Raw genomic sequence first — 22909 nt, forward strand, 5'->3', positions numbered from 1 at the left:
ACCATATACATAATCACATTAACTAATTGTTTGTAAAATTATACCACAATCTTATTTATTTATTTCCAGAAGGAATACTCTTGCTGCAGGGTATAAGGCAAGAAGGACTGCTTTCTGATTTCTGTCGGTTCCTTGCCTAGGCTGCAGTGCAGCGGATGCACATGGAAATAGAGTGCATGGCTGAGATTATCATCCCAGTCTGAAAACACAAGGTTCATGTGTTTCATGAGATTCATGTAAGGATAAAATGGCACCATTCTTGTATCTGACCACTGGACTCACATACTGAATCGGTCGGAATCTGGTCTTTTCATGTATAATATTCTCATTTTTTTTGGTCAGGTGCCCCTAGTACTCCTGGGATAGAATATGGGTGTTTTGCTACTTTTCAGCTGGGCTTTGGGCAACTGCCTGAATGCTGACAATTTCATAGCAACCCTCACGCCTTTTAAGTTTTTCCTCAGGGAATTGAGGCCAATGTTGAATGCTGTTACTTGACAACTTTTTTAACATCTTTCTTGCTTGATTTTTAGCAGTGTGAACACAAGAGTGCCAAAGACAAACAAAACCAAAGAACTAATAGTTTCTGTCCTTCATTGCATTGTTTTTCCCAAGGTAGACTGCTCCTTAGGTAGTCCTTACAGAGATGTATCTCAGTTGACCACTTCTCTTGCCCTCCTTCAGAACTCTTCCAGAATTATCTTGGACTTTATTTTATTTCTTATGTCTTATTTTTGGACTCTCCTGTATTTACTGCTGGCTTGAGAAAATCAGGCAGTAGCATGTCCAAGGTGGTTTAAAATAACCTCCAGTCTTGTGCTGGTGGCTGCTGCTGAGAACGACTCAAGGTCTGGGTTGCTATGTACAGCTGGGGATGTGTTCCCTTCAGCAATCTCTCTTCTTACTCCTTTTTGATCCCAGCAGCAGGAACTGGAAATTGCTTTCCCTCTCCTCACCCTTCTGTCTTGACTGCTTTTAGCAGGCAAAGCAGTCATACTGGTATGCACCAGCCCCTTGTCCAAGGAGAGGCAGCGCTCAGGTCCTGGCATTCTGGCTCCTTTGCTTCGCCTTGCCAAGCAATGCAGTGAGAGCAGAGATACGCTGTGAAAGGAATCAGGCCTGATACTGGCCCATGAAGATGGGTCGTTAAACATGCTGAAGCTACTGTCACCTGTTCAAATAGACCCCCTTTACTGGATTTAATCTTCTGTATTCATCAGAGCACATGATAAGCAAACAGACAGTTCCTAGAGTATCTGTAAGTCATTTTAAAGAAGCTTTGAAATGCCTCCATACACCTCAGAGTCTCATAGCTCAGCCTGAGCCCTGTGACAAATACACCTGCTCTTTTCCAGGCACAGAGGTAGGATGGCAGCTTGTTTTGGAGCTGACCAGGCTGCTTCTCCCAGCTTCCCATCAGAAGAGAGTTTGCCTGAAGCCCAAGTAAGGCCCATGCTGATGCCAAATGGTTTCAGCACTCAGAGAAAACTAGTGCTCAACATTTTTCATCCTAAAGGTGGCCTCTTTATTTGACTCTCTAAAGCATTCCGTATGGTATTCCAGACCCATATTTCTGAACTTTGATTATTTTTTTTTTTTAGGTTTAGCTTTTTGTCTGCAGTACTAAGGAGACTGTGCTGCATATCAAGGAAGTGATGCTATTATAGATCGTTGTCCTGTCAGTGAGGGGAAGCCAATTTTATGTCAATGCACATAGATATTATTGAAAAATGTCCAGGTGGAACTTTCTTAAATAGTTATTTTAAACTACGAAATGCATCTTAATTAAAATTCAGTATCTACAAAGACTAGAGAAAAAAACTGTATCTATGATCAGCACTAAAAAAAGCAAATCTTCAACATGAAAGAAGCTCCTGTGTATGCCTACTAAGTGAATGACTGTTAAAAAATCTTAGATATAAACACTCAAATAAAGAGGTAGGCAGGACCAATAAAATTAAGTTTGTCAGCATGAGCATCAGATTAGCTTCTAAAGTACCACCACTAGAGGACACTGATCTTCAGTGAACCCATCCATGTGTTTGTCAGATTAGGTCTTCTGGTAGATTATTTTTGCTAACATTGAATCTGTGTTGTAAAGACCCAAATGAGAAAGAATCTTACAGTTCTAACCCAATGCTTTCACCTGCAGGGCATAATCTGCATGTACCTCTCATTGTTCAATGAAAGCTGATTACTGAAATTAAATTCTTCAACAGATTTAGGGCATTCAGCTTCTGTTTTCAAGAGGGTTGGGTATCTGTCTTGTTATCTGTGTGGTAAATACCTTTTCCCTTTAAGGCGTATTTCTAGGTTTAAAGCTGAAATGCTGTTATTTCAGAATTTAGGGTGAAAGCCAGACTGCCTCATTTTGGTGCCAAATTTAGAGCTGCTGGATGCTACACATCTTCCCCAAGGATGGGGATGTCATCCACCTCATTTGACGTCACTGAGCTGCCCGAGACACAAGTGAATACGCACCCACATAGGGAAGTTAGACACCTCCTTTCCTCCACTGATCAGAAGGGACTTTTGGAGACTCCAGAAGACAGCCCAGACTGCAAGGTATCTCCCTGTTTCACTGAGATGTGCCAAACAAGTAGGATATTCTGGGATCCAGCATGTCTAGTGCTCCTCTGCTGAAAGGCACCATCTGTATTGTCTTCTGCCTGTTTTCTGCTTATTACTGCAGGGGTTAGAAACTGAAGCAGGAGATGGAAGAGATCTTACTGAAGTTAGTCTGAGCGGTTTTAACTTCCACATCCTAGGAGAGTGCTCTATGTACCAGGCCTGAATGGTAACACTGTCCATCACCCTCTTGATGGCCCAGAGGTTCATCTTCAGGCATAAAAGCAACAGAGGAAGACAGACAACATGCAAGAGAGAACATTACTCTTAACTTGCAGAACTCAGGAGAATGGAAGACCGCCGGTCCAAACTTAGTTTTCAAGCATGTATGCATATTACACTAGTAAATATTGAAAGCATTTTTAAAGTAAACATTAGTCTAAATAAAAAATCTCTCCTCCCCAAAAGTTCTAGGTGCTGGGTTCTGCCTTCCGCTGGTTGAAATGTGGATTCAGTGCTGGTCAAGCTGAACACAGGTGCAGCCAAACTTTTTAACCTTCTCCAGGGTAAATAGGTGGAGTGGAGGTGCCACTGTGCTTGAGTTCGGATAGCAAAGGAGAGGCTGGATGTGGGAATGGCATTTATCTCCCCAGAAAATGCACTTTCTGATACTGCCAGGAGGGCTGCAATTAAGCACTTGGGCAACTTTCAGGCTGTAGAGAAATGCCTTGCAATTTTAGTGCACTGCTAAGCACTCTTAAAAATGGGCAAACCAGCCTTCATTGCCTGTGTCCCGATTTAAGCAAATTTTAGGTGGATTGAACCCTACCTTACTTAAGATTTCACTGGGGATTAGACTGACATTCAGGTTTAAGGAGTGCAATTCCCAGTGTCAGGCCTATTTCTGTACTGTAGATTATTCTTCATTTTTGCAGAAAATGATTCAATTTAACTAATCTGACAGGGCTGACTGGATGTCCATTATAGTGCTGCATTACAATTGCTAAACAGAGTATCGGAAGGGCACTAGGTACAGTTTGGTAAAGACAATACATAATTTGAATGACGGCACTAAGGCAGCATTTCGGAGTTCAGTAAGTGCATTTCCGAAGACACTTGGCAACTGGGAGGAGGAAAAGCAAATGAGAGCAACTGCTTGAGAGACTGACATAACCTCAGCTTAACATTGAGCTACATGTTGCTCTCCTTGGGCTGAGAGCAGGCTTGGCAAATGCTAGCAATCAAGCCATCTGTATAACTGGATCAGATTTTTCACTACCAAAATGGATCAAATTATGGGACTGTTTTGACAGGCATGTTGGGAAATACAGAACATATAGTTTTCATCACTGTTTACTTCTGTTTTTCCTCTTGTTCCCTTTGACATTGCCCACTGGCTTTTATTAGAGTTTGAGCTCCATTTAGCTCAGCATGCAGAGCTGGCCATGCTGCCAGTGTCACTCCCTGCAGAACTCCTCCTGTTCCTTCATTTGCATGTTTCCTTCTTGTTCTTTAAGCAGTAGGGGAAGCTTTGAGCCATGAATGCATAAATCATTAGGTCCAGGTCAAAAATAGACAGTCCATTATTCAAAGCGGTTGTTCTCACTCGTCAGATTTGTAGTTTACCTTGGGAATTTCTTGGAAACGTGGCATCCATTTGTAGCATTGTCCAGATAATTGCAGTATGAAGCTGAACTTGTCTTGAGATCAGCATCCAATATTCAGCACTACTTTTTTGCTGGAGTGGTCTAATTGGCCATTTGTGAGGTACCTCTGGTCCACAAGACTCTTGCCTCCTGCTCCATTTGCCCACAGCAGGCATTTAGCAAGGCTACTAACTCACCAGTGAAGGAGAAGTTATCTTCACCTGGATCTGGGTGCTCTAAATATGCTCTGAAATCAGCCAGGTGTGCTCTAAAAACAGTCAGATCCCCTGTGCTTAAAAAGTTTGGAACAAAATTTTTGGTAGGGGAATAAGGGAAGTTTTTATTATAACTAAAAGTTAATTTTCAGGTTATGAGGAATTCACTACTACAACATCTTCTCCATATTTGGTAGGGAGAAATACGCATAGCCTGTAGGGACAGCTAGTGGTGCTGCTCCTTCTATTCTTAGATCCAGAAGGGATGAAAGTCAAATCATAAGAGTCTTTTATATAATGATACTGGGCATCTGACAAAGTTGGCCTTCATTTTATGAATAGTGAAATTGAGGGTCAGGAAGATGGTTTGACCAGGGTAACTTGATAGGTGTCTTCCAGATGAAGACATATTCTGTTCCTCATTCATGTTTTTCAGCAACAGATATTCTCTCACTTATGTATAGAACCACTGAAGACAGTGGGATTGTATAGACAGATTTTAAAGAAATGGCTAACAAATTCTATACATTTAGTAGCAGTGACAGGGAACAAAATCACTTAATGGGATTATTCTAAGTTATGCCAATTTTCTGGGACCAGATTTTAGAAATTACTCCTCATCACTGTATTGTATTTTTCTTGTAAATTGAGCAAATAAGAAGTAAAATCTTTAACAGACAATAGCAGAGGAAGATTATAATCCAATGTTCTATTATTTAAATTACTTCTGTAAATGGATTGTTCCTTAAAATATTTCTGTTTTCAGCTCCCCCACTGGGAGGGATTTAGATATTGGAAGATACAGAATATTATTTTCACTAGGCAATCTAATTTTAAAATTCAGTGTCCAGTACATTTAGCAGCTCACAATAAAGTGAAGACATATTTATTCCTGTACTTTCATTTCAGATTCATTTCTAAATAAAATAGCTTTACAGCCTAAATCTGCCTTTTTTGTTTGTTTGGTTTGTTTTGTTATACAAAACTCCTGGTGAAGTTATAGACAGCTGATTGGCTCACAATTATTTTGGCTCAGAAAGTAGGTATGGGTTGGATTATTTATTTTTCACATGGTTAAAATAGATAGGGAGGTTTTCATTGCTATGTCATGATGTTAAATCATGACATCAGAGTCTTGTACTGAGGTGAGGAGTCATTTCATGTGAAGGAGTAATGTAGTACTACCATATAATATTGGCTATTTTTAGCAGAGGGATAAGCCATATGCTCTAGCAGGTATAACTAGTTTAGTGCAAGAGCTGTGCCCTGAAAAGTGAGATTAAACAAAAGCAGCAGTGAAATATTTTGCAGGTGACGCTCTGCCAGACCTTAAAGCTATATATCTACATAACCCCAAAGGAAATATTTATATTTCATTCTCTATTTATTTCTTCGTTGGCATTAACCTGTCAAATAAAGTATATTCTACAAATAATATGAGATAGAGATTGGCATCTGAGTGAGACAGAGTTCTGCTGCTGGTTCAGTAGGGTCTGAATCTGTCAACTGCAAAATAATATTTAGGCCAGCTCTCAGAGATAGAGATGGCATTAGAAGATAAAGCAATGGAAGTTAGTTAGTTATACATGAATTTTCTGTACTTTCTGACTCTCTCTCATATTCCAAGCTATAGAGAACTGGAGATGGGAACCTAAAAAGGACCTCAAAAGAATTATTTTAAACTGTGAGAGGTATCACATTTTGTTTTAGCTTCTATCATCGTATCTTATTATCATATCAAGTTAACTTGAAAGAAAATGTATTAGAGAAATCTACAGCAAGTGAAATGAGAGCAAAGGTAGGATACCCAAAGTAACCACTATCTCAGGATCTAAGCTGGCAACAGCTATGTCATCTGCAGAAAGGTGCTGTGCCATCCAAAAGTTTATTCTTCCTAAGGCTAAAATCTAGATCAAAGGTGATCAGGACCTTTCAAGGCAATCAAAAAAAGTGATGATAAAATCAAAAAGGACTGTTAGAAACACTGCAGGAGCCATTAATTTTCTTTGACATAGAAAGAATTAGCCAGCCTCAAGAGAACCTTGAGCCTACCTCCATGGGTAGGCTTTTTGCTGCTTTTGTTTTTTCCAGTTCGTGCTTTGTATCTCTGAGGCCTATGTAAGCTGTGATTTCTCCTTTAAGGGTTCACCATTACTGGTGTACTGAAATGTGTTATCACAGTTCCCAGAAAAAAAGGCATGTGAGGTGGACCTGTGTTGTAGCATGTCTGGAAACTGAGGGGCCATAGCCCAGAGACGCATTCTGTGCCATGCTGCTCCGAATGCCAACAAGGCCTGTGACCAAAAAGAGGTTTCCGTCTCTCCTCCCCCACTATGGGGAACTGAAATGACCATCTTGACAGTTCAAAGTAGTGTGAACCCTACCCCCACCCTTAAGCTTTCCTCCAAGTCTTCGGCCTCGATAAAATAGTTTCATCTTCAGGGTTGTCTACAGAGTCTTCTTTCTACTATTGCCGTTTCTGTCTGGAGTATCTCACTTACCTGAAAAACTATTCCCTATGTGAAAAACTATTTTTTTGTCTGTCTGTCTTGGTTTATGTAACACTTTCTTTTGAATTAATTCCATAATTGTTGAACCCTCACAATCAATAGATAAATGATATTCATAAGAAAACCCCTGCTTCATAATACAGAAATTTCCTCCCATGTAGGACTGAATCAAGCAAGCCAAAACCCAGGCATAGTACATGAAAGATCACAAATAGTGTCTGTTCCTGGATGTTTACACTGGGGATGTGTGGGAGGACCACAGGCAGGAGGATAGGTGATGTTTGCAAGTTGTCTTCTGGTACCAGTCCTTGTATAAGCCTGAAATCGGACGGGTGGTGTCGGTGTACGGTGCTGCTGCAGTGCAGGCGAGTTTGCTTAGCACTGTGCTGGTGGGAACGGTGTGTTCTCTGTGTAGACAAAGCTAAAGGCAATCACTGTACAAACCATGTGAGACAGCAAAATGCAACACTGAATAAAAGCAAAGCAGAAATAGTGTGTGGAGAATGGTGGTTTGGAATTTTTAGAGAAAGGGTTTGACTATTCAACTCTTTTACAATTACAGCTGTCACAGAACTGTAATAAACAGTGCTAGCATGTATCAAAGTTAAGAAGTTGGAAAAATTGCATTGTGAAATACCATGATGTAATTTAATTATTCTTAATGTGAATACTCAAATGTGATAGTGTGATCAATAATAGTACTGGTACCAAAGAATTCTGGTTCTGCAGCTTTCCTGTGCTGTTATGAATATCAATTTCTTAGCCTAACAAACTGAATGTGAGTTTGTGAACCTATGTGTTTTAGTTTGGTATTAGATGAGAGTTACTAAGACTAGTCCTGGATGCTCAGGCTTGCAAAAGAAAGTCCTTCCAGCACTATTTTCTCTCCCATTTTCTCACTAGCATTATTGTTGGGCTGTAGCATTCAAATGCTCTGATTACATCCCCCATTGCTGTTGCTGCATTGGCTTGTAGCAGCATACCTTGTTTTTGAAGCTGGGGAATGCTTTTGCAGGGGAGGAGGGGTAAGCAGGGAGTAGGAGGTTGAGCTTTTACAAATGAGACTCCCTTGGTTAAAAAATGACGCCAATGTACGCAGCAGACTTTGCCTGCACCGCTGTGTAGACTTGCTATAACAGTAAAAACCCACTTGCTGACACCAATCATTTCCATAAAATTTAAGCCAACATCTTTGGGAGAAAAGATTTAATTAACACATAAGCCCCTGATTCTCTGTGACAATCTGCTTTCATAGTGATGGGAATAATCACATTTCTACCCACTGTCAGCCCTTGAAATATAGGGGTTTTATGAATAATCTATAGTACACTTTTTTTCCTTACAGAAACATGTTCTTTTGTTACTTTCACACAAGAACATTTCTGTCTTAGACATCTAGAAAAACTCTAAATTTATCTGGTGCCTTGAGGGGCTATCTCTGCTTGTGTGACAGGAGGTCTCTTGAGCATTTTGGGTTAGTAGCATGAAGGGAGGCTGAGCAATTCCATCCTAACCGAGACCCACATGAGACATCCCATTATTTAAATAGAGGTGCCCTGAGGGCGGTGTATGCAGAACCCAGTGCAATAAATAAATAAATAAACAGTGCTCATTGCAGACAATAAATAAAATTGTGGCAATGATTACCGTGATATAAAATTAGATTAAAAAACTTTCACTGCAAAGCAGAAATAATAACCTAGGTACAGAGCTTTGAAAAAATCTTTTTTTTCCCCTTAGTCCAGTTGAAAAGATCATGTCTAATAGTACATACTTTTTTTGACACATTCTTCTCCTACTTGTTATAAAGCCTGGAAGGAAAAAATACAGAACCTTTTTTCCCCTGGGGTAGTCTTATCAAAGTTGTTTCTGATTTAGCATGGCATAAGTTAGATAAGTATCAAGCTTGTGAGGTTTAATTTTGTGATCTTTGTGGCTTTAACAATTTTGAGAATAATTCTATAATCACAGTTTAGACAGAGGATGGTATATCTGTTGTACTCACTGGATGTTGTTATGTCATTTCTTTACCCTTTTACTTTCTTAACACTTTTGTATTAGGTTCCACAGTATTGAAAAACAGCTAAACAAGGTATGATCTGTATATTAGGGCCAGAATGTTCTTAATGCATTTTTAGAGTTGTAAAACTCTAATAACCTGAAATTTTTGCAAATATAAATTCTTGCATCTAGATAAGTGCTTTTTTAAATGATAGTAGTCCTCTTGTGTTAGGCTTGATTGCAACCTGTTTTCTAAATTAAAAAATGTAAATGTGGCATTGACAAAGGTTAAAAAGATTTAAAGCAGGTTCTGTCAGCAGTGCATGCACGCACCAAACTAAATCCTATGTATGTAATCAGTGTCCTCTGGACTATGTGCCTTACTCCATTGTTTACTTTCAAATCCATAATAATTTTGTATCCTTTCACTGGGCAAAGATTCATTTTAAAAACTAATGAATTTAAAAATATGCTTTTCCCTTGTCCATTTGATACCAAGCCTGCAATTTAACTTTCATTGTTTGTTTCCCTCCTTGTCTCGTCAATCCTTTTCTCTCTTTCTGTCCTTTTACTTTATTACATTTTTTATTGAGGACTGAGATGAACTGGTTGCTGCATCATGGGCCCATTACACTTCCTAACAATTCCATTTACACCTTATTGTTTGCCTTATTGCTGGAAAATTCAGGTGATTCATCATGCCTGAAGAAGCACCTGATCCCAATTCCCTTGATATCACGATCACTATGTGACAGGAATACAGTTAGTGGTGGCTTTCAGACTCTAAGAGGCCAAGGTGATAACTCTTTTGGGACTTTTAGCCTCTCAAGTATTGATGAGTTCCATTTTCGTAATGCTCTGTTTTCTTGCTCCCTTTCAACAGCCCCCTGAGTGTGGAAAAGGGCTTGGAGTTAATAAAGGAAGTGGCAGATCTCCTGAAGCTGCAGATGAGTGTCTTCGATGATGTCAAGTATGTACATGGAATTTGCCCCTTTTTATTTTATGAGATTTCTCATTATTTTTTAATAGTTTGTCTTACAAGGAAATATCTATTCTTTAATGCCAAAATTAACGAAAGCGTGTGAGAGACAAAGAAGAATATTGTGGTGGTCTCTATAATGTCCCCTACACACAGTCAGGAACAAATTATTTTGAAAAAATTATAAAGACTGAAATTTTCCTATGCTTATGTAGGGAAAAAAAATAGTCCATTCAAAGTGCTGTAAAAATATTACCAACCTTATTTAACAGGTTTTATGTAAGGAAACTCTTGTGAAGGGTCTTTATACCCAGCGTTTCTGAGGGGGAAAATGACATCAGAGATGCATAAGAACTTGGGTCCCTGGCTTTGAGTCTGGTACGTGGCACACTAGGTCGTGCCGCTTGGTCAGCTACTCATTTAACAAGTCACGGGGAGTTCAGCTGTGTTGAGCTGCCGTTTTTCTTCGTATGATTCATACCGATGAGTGCTCTGCATGTTAATCCCTGAACTAGGAGGTTATGATTTGCCGTGTCTGGTAAACATTTTTAGATTGGAGATCTTCTGAAATCATTTTTGTAGGAACTTATACTTCACAAATCTTAATTCTTCCTTTGTAAAACACAAAATAAAAATAGTTTGATAGAAAAGTAATGGGAAAAAAAGGGTCAGCTGTGGGAGGTTTTTGACAGCTTGCTGGAAAGAAGTTACATCTTGGAGCACAGAAAATAACTGATGTCTGGGTAGCATCCAGTTCCTGCCTATGTTTCAGAGCTTGTTTTGGCCCATGAGTCAGGTTGCTGAAGTGCAGCATCTTTCTCAGCCTTATTGGTGCTGCCATCAGCTTTTGTTTAACCTTCAGTTCCAGTGAATGCAATTCATTGTTTAATAGTGTGTTTTAAGCCATAGTCTGAAGATGTTTCATCTTTAGTGGAAGTGTTTATTATTATTTGGAAGAAGAATCTACCCCTGCTATTACTGTATATGTAGGGAGAAATAGGCTACTTATGAGAAATCTATTTAGAAATCTGACATACAACAGGCTTATTGGCTTTAGTTGTTTAGAAGGAAATATTCCCATATTTTGTTTGCAAGAACAATTCTTTGGATCGCTGAAAGTCTTTTTGCTTGTATTTTATGAAATGTATGTTTTATGAAAACTGAGTTTTGAAATTACAAAAAATGACAATATTATATGGTCTTCCTTGTAAAAAGAATTTGCAACCTTGACTTTGAATACTAGCAGATAAAGTCTGCTGCACATTTAAAGGGATAATCCCACACAATGATTTCTCTGCTGGAATCAATGGGTTCTGCTTCATTAACTTTATTCATTTACAGTACAAGAGCACTTTCACCTACCTTTCTAATTGTTAGCATAAAGCCTTTTGGTTATTTTTTATCATTTGATAAATCACAACAACATTGCAATTGGAAGGCTGTAGATTCATTCTCTAGTGAAAAATATCCCTCCAGTCATATAGCTAGCTATGAATAATGTTTTCTTTTTATTTTTTTTTTTAATGTGTGACATTAGAGAAGCTGGTTATTTTGTGTCCATTAACATGCAGTCATATGACTGTACCGAAAGTACTTGTATTGTATGAGATTTCTGAGATGCTTTGACTCAGGTAAAATTCATGGAATGCTGAAGAACTGTGCAGCTGGCCAGTAGTTATAGCAGTAGTAGAGGCTTTAGAAAAAGACCTCACCAAGCAAAGAACTAATGTTTTTTGGATTTGTTCTTTTGTCACCACTACAGCCATTGTTGGAAAACCGTATGAATTTGAAAGTTCTGGTTAGCTTCTGGGTGGCATCATGGAGAAGAGTTTCAGGAAAGTCTTGACCTCATAGTTCCTAATCTACCTTTTAGATATCAAAGCGTGAGAAAAAGGCCTCTTAGGAAATGCATATTTTTACTTGACCTAAAGTATCGTGGGTGATTGAAATTATTTTATGTTACTGGCAACTAACAGTGTTCTTTTTCTTAGGGATTGAGTTTTTTTAAAAGTCTACTTTGAACTCTGACCTGAGTATTGGCTTGTAAAATTCTCAATTCTCTCTTATCCCTCCAAAAATTCTGAATGGTAAGAAAGTAATTGTGTAGGCCTGACTTGTTTAAACTATTGCAAAGATTTCACAGTAAAGACATGCTAATGAGAATCACAGGGTTAATTTGAGAGCATAGACAAAACCATTGCATTCAATAGGAATAGTGTAAGAAGAACTGAGGAGAGAGTTCTTCTAAAGTCCTTTAAATTTTCAATTAAGAGTTTCTTGTCTTTTCTCTGGAAAGAAAAAAAAAATAAAGGGACTGCTTCACAAATACATTACTACCTTTAGTTAGGTTTGGCTCCAAATATCTTTGGTTCTTCCCTATATTTTTAGTTTTTTCCTGTGTTTTGGATTTTGGTAAGTGAATAATTGCTTTTGCCATGGATTCCTACCGATTCTCATGTTAGTTCTTGATTAGTTGATGCATGGTAGTAATCAGCTTATTTTATCTTTCCTTCTTCACAATCCTGCCAACTTTAACCGATGGCCTGCAATTCACAGTATAGCCTCAGGCTTGGCTCCCAGAGCGTTCAGTCCACTTCTACAGTTGGTTTGTTGTCAAGTTTGCATTGACATAAACTTTCCTCGCCCTGTGAAGCAGATGAGTGGGAATAGATTTGGGGAATTCATAATTAGAAATATTTTAACGTTGAAGAAAACATCCAACATGTTAGCTGTCACTTTTGGATACAGCCTGAATCTTTATGGAAGTAATAGTTATGCTTAATATGTTTTGTTAATGGTTATGTAGCTGTCAAATAAATTCCATTATTTCTTATTACATCATTAGAGACCATTAAAAGGATATTAGCATGCTGATGTAATTATGCAAGCAGACGTAAAATGACTATAGTTATGATTTTATAATCTAATTATGGGTGTCCAATGCCCCTGGTGATTGATTGTTGGACTGGTATCATGGATTGAAGTCAGATGGGTAGTAGTGTTAGGAGGGTTTGTATTTATTTAAAAAAAATAATTTTACCACTCTGTAATCTGCAACATTGACCTTCACATAATTACAGTCCTTCACACATTATAGAACAAACTTACAAACAAAAGAGATTTTCAAGAAACATCCAAATATAATAAAAATACTAAAATCTGTAAGCTAAACTGTGGGCATGGTGGAAAGGACACTCAGAATCTGTAGTCAAAGCCATTGAATTAGAACATACGTGACTTATTTGGTTTCTGATGAGAATACGAATTATTTCTGAATTTTTATTTAAAGTTCTCATACTTAGGATATTTACTGAGAACATTGCTAAGGGGGGTTTTCAACTCTAAGCTCAGCTGAATACCTTTTTATGGAAAAAAATGGATTATTCTGATTTCATAGTATTTCAGACTGCATACCCTACCATTCTCAGCCTCCAGTTAAGAGTGAGATTTTCACTTTTATATTACATTTTCTGATAGATGCTGCAGTAGCACTGATTTTTTTCTTTTCCTTCTTATTTCTTTCTTTAGCCTTATATGATTTTCCCCTCTTGTCATGGAAGATCTCTTGCTCTGTGTGTCTTTTTTACCCCATTTTTTTCTACTGCTTTGGCTTCCACCACCCGTTCATCTCAATGGGCATATTTGTCATTTTTGCTTTCTAACATACTTAAACTCAATACTCAAAGAACTGTCCTTTAAGGAAATATGATAACTTGACCAACAAGCGTACCCACTTCTATATGTAATTTTTCAGTGGCAAATCTGTAGCAGAGCAGCCTATATTCATTCCATAAAATGACATTAATTTCTATCTGCTGCTGCTGTTTTGAAGTGTAACAATAATTGCCCATATAAGCATGTAATCTCTATATATAATGTTGCAAATGAACAGGATACTCGTGCTAAATTTCAAATGCTAATATAAATAGATTTTTCAAGTTGAAAAAGCTGAATCTGATTATCTAATATAATGTTCTGGATTGCAAAGCCATAAAACTTAACCAATATTCCCTGATCATGTACAGTTGGTTGAATCTATACTGTACATCCAAAGCTAAGTTAAAAGACCAAATCACTGATCTTTCAGAGTCTAAAGCTCAAACTCCCAGGCCTTCAGTTGGTTGTTCAGTTTTAACCTGACTGCTCTCCCTACCCCCACTGAGACTACAGGTGAATTCAGTGTTTTTCTTGAATAGTTTATTGTATGAAAAATACATTTCAAAATTTGCAGCAGCCACACCAGTGTGATTTGACATTTTGAAAATAAAATATTATAATTTTTAAATTCAAAGTAATGACTAGTTTCAAAATTTAAGTAAGTTTGGCTTATTTTAGTGATATGAATAAACAAAAAATGTATTTTGGACTGAACTCAAGCTTCTTTTTTTTTTTTTTTTTTTGTTCAGCTGACCAAAAATATGAATCTTTTGATAAAGACTAATTATGATACAGTATTGAAATATTTTATCACATCTATGTATTTTTCTACAGCCCTCTGTCTTATTCCATATTCAGGAAATAAAATGCTCAGTTAATGAGCAGGTCTTCAACGTTTCAGTTTATTCTCATTGTTCACTGTGTGGTTTCAGGGTTTATTTATTGCACATTATTCAAATTCTGCTTTGAGGTCAGAAAACCCATTTCTTCTTGGTTTCTTTGTTTTCCTATGATTCTCTTCACTACACTATCAAAATTCTTGACAAACATGAATTGATAGACCTAACTCACGTGAGATACGAGGTATTATAAGGACCATACAGCGCTAGAGTTATGCACAAAGAGGTTAACATCAAAGCATTTGCTAATACGAGGTGTCCGATCTGATGTCTCAGAATATAGCTTATTCAGCCTCTTCTGTAAAGAACTTCACGTATTGAGACAGAGATCCCATTGGCTTCAATTACCATTCTGAGTGTTCAGCAGTCCTAGAAGTCAGCTCTCAGTTTAGACAGTGCTACTTTGTCTGTAAAAAAAAATTGCCTGAAATTACTTGACTTCAAATGAACTGAGTCTGAATCTGAATCTGAGGCAGAACTGGATGGTACCAGCAGAAATCAAAGTAACGCTAGGACCTTTACATCTTTATAGTTCTGTGCCTTATTTGCAACATACTTTCTGAAGTCTGATAAAAATGAAGTTGAGACCCTGAAAATATTGGTCATCTCTACTACTTGATGACCATTCATCCCTGGATGTCAGGGATCCTATTGAAAAAACACTGTGAAAAGAAAGACTACATATCTAGATACGAAGTAAGTCAAGATTGATTTTTCCTTTTATACTACAGTACGTCCTTAGTGTCAACTATGGTTTTTACATATTTTTATGTAAACAGGGATCTAACAAAAGCTTGAATTTGGAAAGCTTATCATGAGACAGCTACAAGCACATTCTTGTAGTACTTCAAATCTCTGTTTTCAAGCAGTGGGGTTAGAAACACTTTCTAAAAAGGCCTAAGATGACCAAACAGTAGTTATCCTTGTTCTTAGGAAGGGCTGAAATGGTTGGGCTGGAATAAATACAATTTGAAAAGCCAGCCAAGCATCCCAATGAAAACAACTTGAACTGAGGAAGATGTCTGAAAATCAAACCAAGTGGTGAAAGTTTGGAGAAGCTTTACATGCGTTCAAATCGGAAGTGTTGGGCAGGCAGACCGATGAGTGGAGCTCCCAGCCTCACCTATTATGAACATGTGCATTGGCTGTAGTGTCCTAATCATGCTGTATAGGTTTTGTTCATTGTTTGTCATGTTATTTTTCTAACACCCGAAAAACTCAATCAGCCAGTTAATCATATTCAGTCATCCAGAACCTAAACACTGGAACAGTACTTAGTATTTTCACTTCACCATGCTGATGGATTATGACATGTGGTATATGTATGCTCTAAATGTGAACATCTCAGGAAATTATTGGTAGCTTGAGAAGCAGGATAGTGTGAGGGAGGATTACTTAACCACTGAGCAGTAATGGGACAGGTAGCACAGTGTCTTGTTAGGTTAGTAACTGTAAACTTCCCCCTGCTGTACAGATTCTCTGTGATTCCTTTCTCCTTGATCCAGTGTGATTAATCTTTTCTTGTGTTGTGTGTTGAACACCTGTGGATTAATATACTTGAAAAGTTTTTTCTAGATTGGCAGATTCTGGATTCTGCCATCTATGCCATTTAGATTTATTGGGAGGAATGCTCTAATATCGTGCTTATGAAAAACGTGTAGTCCATCCTGCTCTCTTTAAGGTGCTGTAGTATAAACCAGCGATAACTTTAATTTTTATTTCCATTCCACTTATTTTCCAGAAATTAAGCAACATTTTTATTTCAATTTGAACTGTGCTATGCTTGGTCTCAATAAAAAGATATACCTTTCAAAAAAGTTGAGCAGTATTTGTCATCTGTTCTTTGATTTTAAATAGCAAACCAATGGAATAAGGTTATTTGGCATAATCTTGTTTAAAATGTTATAAAAGCATAACTCAGAAATAATGGAACCACTTTTATTCAAACTTGACTTCTTCCACAGATTTAATGAATCTGGAAAACAAATTGTCTGAAAAATGTAGTGCTGTAACTCATTGCATGCAGGCTTTTATAAGAAATTACATTGTGTTTTCTGGTACATATTGTTGTATTTGACAACTAATTTATAATATAAAGATACATCAATTTTTAAAGGAATGAGGATAAGGAAACAAAAATAAGGTGGAAGTTTCAACTATGTGTTCCCTTACTTAAAAATGAGTGATTTCTCAACCTAGCATCACGTTAGTCTTGTGGCTTTTTCCCCTGAGGTACAATATATTTTGTGTGCTTTTCTTTAATAAATGTGCATATAACCAAGATCATTTTGCCTTCTCCACTGTAACTTTCCTGCTAGAAAAATATAAAAATACATTAAAATAACAGGAAGGATTTTGGCCTGCAGCATTTTATGAATTCTAGGTGACAAAACCGAAAGACCATAAAAATCTAGGGAGACTATTATAAATAAAAATGTAAGTTTGTCTTTCCATTACAACATTTCAACTCATTAAATCAGAGAATTTGCACCTTTGAAATCAAAAGCAAAATGAAATCCTGTGTTATAGATACATTTCCATTTACTCATAGGTCCCTACTCAAGAGAAGGTTTTTACATATAAGTGAGCTTCTGAAGTTTATCTATTTTTAACTTTGTATTTCTCTACCACTCATCCCTCTGTGTGATTGAGAAAGACATCATATTCCTTTTTGAATAAAATTAAAGTTCATAACGTTATAGGGTAGGCAGGATATACTCCTTTGTTTCAAGCAAGTCACTGAGTATATGCCATTGCATTTAATTTATATAACATTTCACATATTATTAACAGGTAATTGTTTCCATTCTACACATGGGTAGATTGGAACTCAAGACAGTTTGCTTGATTTTCCCTAAGATGATACAGAACTTGGTGACAGATATGAGAATAGAAACAGAGAGCTGTGATTCTCACTCTTGAACTAAAGCTTGGTCCACAAATAGAATAACTAATATTAGAAATGGGAAAGATATCATGTAGAGATTTGTTTAAAAGAATAGTTCCCTTTAAGAATTATATGAAATTAATCTTATGTCTACATCTTTCTTGATCCTCCTGCCCTTGGCTACCTGACTCTCCTATGTACACAAACACACGCTTTTTTTTTCTCTCTTTATCGCCTGGATGGACAGATGGGTGGATAGATGGATGGATTGCATGAATATTACAGACCTGCTGACCCAGCTGAAAAATACAAATAATTTTTCTGCACATTATTTTACACCCTAGCCAGTAAATATTGAATATCCAGGCCTATGAGCTGCACCACGACCTGCCTGTGGAAGGGTTTGTATTCCTTAGGAGCCATAAAGGCAGTCGGGGCAAATATACAGCTGTAGGTGGGACCGAAAGAGCCCAATAAATTCCACTTGCAGTGCCTCCTTTGCAAAGCAAATGTCTCTCCCTCACAGCTGGCAGTGGAAGCTTAAGAATAAATCTTCTAGTTGGTCTCCTCAGACCTAAAGAATCCAACAGGTTCTTAATAGGGCAAGCAGGAGGGCTCTGGTTGCAGCACTTAGAGTTTTGTAGCTTTTTTAATTGAGGGTGTAGCAAAGTTTGAGGTTTTTTTGGTCTTTGGTTGTGCTGCCTAATCCTCATTAAAGAAATCCTGCTATCTGGCTCCTATCAAAGCTATGAGCATGCTGAACCTTTACCTCTGCAAAAATCCTAACACAAGTCATGCTCCTCATTAATTATTAAAAGTCACCTGTGCAAACTGAGCATAAGGTGACTATCATCCCAGTAGACAAATTTTACACATGATTTCAAAAGACTCCATTAACAACACGGGTGTGCAGGGGGTAAGTAGACCTGAAGTCAGTAAAATGTGTTGAATGCTTACGGGCTGAAAATTAAAACTCTCTGTTCTTTGTGTACCAGGCAGACTAATAAAAGGTATAAAGAAGAAGAATGGAAATATAAATAGAATACAATTATCTTTTTTTTTTTAATGAAACAACTTCTTTATCCTTTAGCTTAATCTTTAGAGAGAAAAAGAAAAATAACTGTACATTTAAGCAGCATTTTGAGACTGTTTTCCCACTCTCTCAGGGTCCAAACACTTTTGCTGTAAAAAATTATAGCACTTGTATGGTTTGTTCTTTTAAATACTGTAATTAAGAACCTTATTTGCATGGCAGGCAAAGCTGGCAACTTTCATGTACTCAGCGTGGTGAAAATGTCAAGTTTCACAGCTTGTGACAGATTAATAGAAAAATTATTTTAAAACTCTGCAAATTATTCATAGATATTGAGTAATCATCAGAAGTTGCATTTTGTGAAGAATAAAAATAGGACAAACTGAGTGTAGCATCAATCTCCAAATTGAGCGTTGTCTGCTTTTTAAATCATTGAAATTGTAGGCTTAGCAAAATAAGCTTCACCTGAGATGAAGCAAGTTGTAAGATCTTTAAAATACTCTTTTATTGTCTTTTGCACTGTAAATTAGTACCAGTGTACTTAGCACAATGTTGATCCATATAGATTAAATGATTAATATAAAATTAATGATTAATGTAAAATAATTAGAAGCCCATCATTTAGTACTGGTTGGTATCAGAGATCCACCAAACATGGACTGCTGTTTTTGGAAAGCATCCCTTCCTGGGGATGTCTTTTCTGTGACTTTACTCTTGAAATTATTCTGATGACAGTAGTGTCTCAGTCAGAATACATCTCATTATTTGGACACCTTGTAGTGCCCTCTTCTCTCCCCCTGAAATGATGCTCCATGAAGTCACTCCGCAGCACTGATCATTTCAAGGAGGAGAGAAGAGGACAGTACAAGGTGTCCAAATAATTCCCTGATTTATGAAGGATTCAGAGGTAGCTTGCAGAGGTAAGTCTGAGCTGCAGCCATCAAATCCAGACCTAAGTTTTGTTTCCATGTAGTTACATTTTCAAGACGTGATTACTCTGAAACTGTCAATCTATCTAATCTTTGTCGTCTGTCTGCTGCACCTCACCCAGCTGCATGGTGTAAACCACCCTAATGAGCGGTGAGCACTGCAATTAATGTCTCTCCCTTAGCAGGGATTTTGCTTTTTCATCTTTAGTACTCGGTCATTGTCAGACATAATGTGTGATTTTAGTACAACAAATCTTTAACTTTCTCTCTCCATGCTCGCTTTATGTTTAGTACAGGACCACAGTTAGACAATGTTGCAAAAAAAACCCCATTCATGCTTAGTGTATATAAAGTATATAAATAAGAATAGATAATATGTTTTTGGCTGTATTGCAGCATGTTGTGGACCACTGTGTGTCATTCTGCAGTTTAGGGAGCATATTAAGAGTTTCCAGAGAAGGGCTCAAGAAGCTCCATTTGCTAAAACAAAAAGATTTTGTAATTGATCTCTTGCTGTAAGTACATACATATCAACAGAAATGTGAGAATACATACAGCTGTACACTGGCATTTCTTCAGTTTGGGTGCAAAATGAAGCAAATCTTTGAACAGTAAAGATATTAAAGAGTGAAAGATGTGTGCCTTTTTAGTACTAAGTCTGGGCGATGATCAATATTCTCTACTCAACAGTTCTGGGAAGTTATTTTGTGTGTGGTCAGCACAATACAACCTTCACGGATTTCCTGAATCTTTAAGGTTTTGTGAGGTACTTGCTTATATAATATAAATAGAGTATTACTCTCTCTATATATATTTATGCAATGCTTCACAAAATACCTTTTGGTCAACATTTCTGATCAGAAATGTTGGTGAAACCTGAATCAAGTGGTCAATGGATTTACAGCTGGTCTGAGTAACAGGAGAACAGAATAGGCAGTGCACACTTCTTAATCCATTTATGTATTTATATGACAATGATCAGCTGCAATTTTCTGCCTTTGCTTTGCTCTGTAAATCGTGTCATGTAAACATTCTGTGTTACAAAAATGCCTCTTCCATTCACGTGCTTTTTCCCATTAGTTTAATTTGACATAAGTATGTTTATATACATATGTATCATATGTATAACACATTAACAGCAGTATGAGCATTTTAATTTTTCCAAAACTGAGAAGGTGAAAAGGAGGCTTCAGTGCAATATAAACAATGGACTTAAGCTTCAAATTCCTAAACACAGTAAGCACAGAAGTGCGTACACATTGCAAGTCATTAGTTCAAGCCCACCAAACATTTCCTGAGACAATTACCTTCGCTGCTATAAAATTTACTTTGCACAATCCTCTGAAGCGTTACTAATTGCTTTTCTTAACCTCCAGAGATTAAAGGATTTTGAAATGAACATATAGACAAGTAGTGACTCTAATTTCAAATCTGAGCTTTATTAAGGCAAGCTCTGTTTTACGAAATAGGGTCATTAAGAGGATGTTTAATGTTGGAAATATCCAATCCTAATCTCCTCATCTTCCTCCAATCTTGAGAAATTGCACTCTGCCTGTATTTCTTTAAAAACGTGGTGCAACCTCAACTCATTTCCATCTGGCATCAGCTCTACGTCTCATCTTCAAGAATACACATAACCATGTTGGCACTTGTTTCTCAAATCCTTTTCCACTAGGGGGTATGATAGACTGACTGTATTTCACAGTAAACCTTTTGTATGATATTGTAATACTAAAGTATACACACATGAGGGAGAAGAACAGGCATGCAAAGCTTGGTACATAATTTATGGAGATTTAAATCCTGTCATTCATAAATATAATTATAACCTACGGCTTGAAAGTGATATGGACCTTGCCATATTGATCATGCTCCAGCTCTGTTTATTCAGATCATTCATTTGTTGACAGGCAAAATATAATAATGTTGTTAGTAAAACAATTAATGAAAGGAAATACTTCTATTTTACACAAAGAATATTGTTTGTTTCTGTGCATGTTGTGCACCCTCCCACCTTCAGATGGGAAATATAAACCCAAGGGGAGGGGATATTATTAAATCAGCAATCAACCTTCAAGTCATTTTGGTATAAACACTGTAATTATTTCATCTCTAGTAAACAGAATATAAGACAACAGCACATAAGGGTGACAATTTGCAATATGCTTTGAATGTCTTTGTTAAAAAAAACCCCTATTATGGCTGAAGGCAACATTATTGAAATTAAAAAAAAGCAGAAGTTGTGACAGCCAACAGAGGGGGTAATTAGTCAGTAAATTTCAAGTAATAAATTTAGCGGGTCATTGCAAGAGACATTACATTTTGCGTGGGGAGAAGTCGCTGTTTATTAGCCTTGAAGCCAGACCTGCTTACCTTTATTCAAAAAGACATCATAACAAAGTATTAGAAAAAAAATGATGTGCCATCATAATAGTATAGTCCAGATGCCTTCTGCACCTCCCAATCTTCTCTTATTTAGGCAAGCGTGAGTTGACTTATGTCAGAAGAGTCAACTACAAATTTACATAGGTGTCGTTGTAGTAGCATACAGCTTGGGGGGAAAAAAAATAGACACAAAATCTGATATTAAATACTGTCTTTCTAGGTTAAAAGTGCTGCTACCCAACATTTTCAGTCTCGGTTGCAGCAGACGCATGTCGTAGCTGTAGGTTACGTGTCAGCCTGGGCACTGTGGGTTACGTTTCCAACCGCTTTTGCCCACGCAGCTGGCTGAGCGCTGGCGGGATGCAACCTGGCAGCCAGGGGGGCCGCCTCCGCCGAGCACAGCACCCGCCCTGCTCCACGGGAATGGTTTGCCTGCAATTCATCAGGTCAGAAACAATCCTGCGCACTTCAGTGAGCCTCCCTATTTGGAGTGATGTAAAGACGATTGCCATTAATATTAGCCAGGCATCGGAGGGTTTGACAGCCGCACGAGAAAGCAGTCTCATCTATCTAATTTGAAGTTCCTGGTTAGGAAGTATCAGGGGCGCATTTTACACATCCTAGAACCTTTTCTCAGGCTGGTTGTCCTCTTGTTAAAAAGTCTTTTAAAAAATATTTTGCAATCAAATAATTACTGGTTTTGTTTAAATGTGCTCATCCAACACATAATGAACAGCGAGGAATTCCCCAAGGGGCATCTATTATTGAAATGTTTATTTATTGAGTGCTTTTGCCAGAAGCCCCCCATGAGAAAAATCTCATTTTATGAGCTCCTGAAGCAGTCAGCTCCCAAAACATCAAGCAGAAATGCAATTTTGACCAAGTAATCTCAAGGTCTTTTGTTTGCTTTTAAATAAATAGCAGAATACCAATGTGCAAAAAAAGTTGTGACAAGGGCTTCTTTATTTTCTGTACTGTGTAAATATTCCTAGTGAAGCCGTGCCTATGTGGTGCTCAGGTGATTCCCTACATTCAAGCATTCAGCTGCTACGGTAGAGAAAAATAGCCCACATAGCAATATATGTGTGAGTATTTTGCATGATTCTGAGATTTCTGCTTTCCTGCAAAAGAATGGTGTTAACTCAGTATCATCCCACTCGCATAAGGAATTTGTTTCCCACCCTTTTTTTTCCTTTTTAT

At 37.5% G+C, this 22909-nt stretch overlaps 1 protein-coding gene across 1 annotated transcript in view; it reads left to right on the forward strand.

The window, feature by feature from the left end:
• The window catches only part of PTPRN2 (protein tyrosine phosphatase receptor type N2), a gene marked incomplete at its 5' end in the record, with an annotated part of 501249 nt that overhangs the window by 108301 nt on the left and 370039 nt on the right, over nucleotides 1–22909 (forward strand). Inside the window, one exon of the mRNA XM_035891409.1 lies at nucleotides 9824–9910. Coding sequence (XP_035747302.1) covers nucleotides 9824–9910 — 87 coding nt within the window. The remainder of the gene's footprint in view (nucleotides 1–9823; nucleotides 9911–22909) is intronic.

Source organism: Egretta garzetta, unplaced genomic scaffold, assembly GCF_000687185.1.
Source record: "Egretta garzetta isolate BGI_Z169 unplaced genomic scaffold, ASM68718v1 scaffold633, whole genome shotgun sequence".
Lineage (NCBI taxonomy): Eukaryota > Metazoa > Chordata > Aves > Pelecaniformes > Ardeidae > Egretta > Egretta garzetta.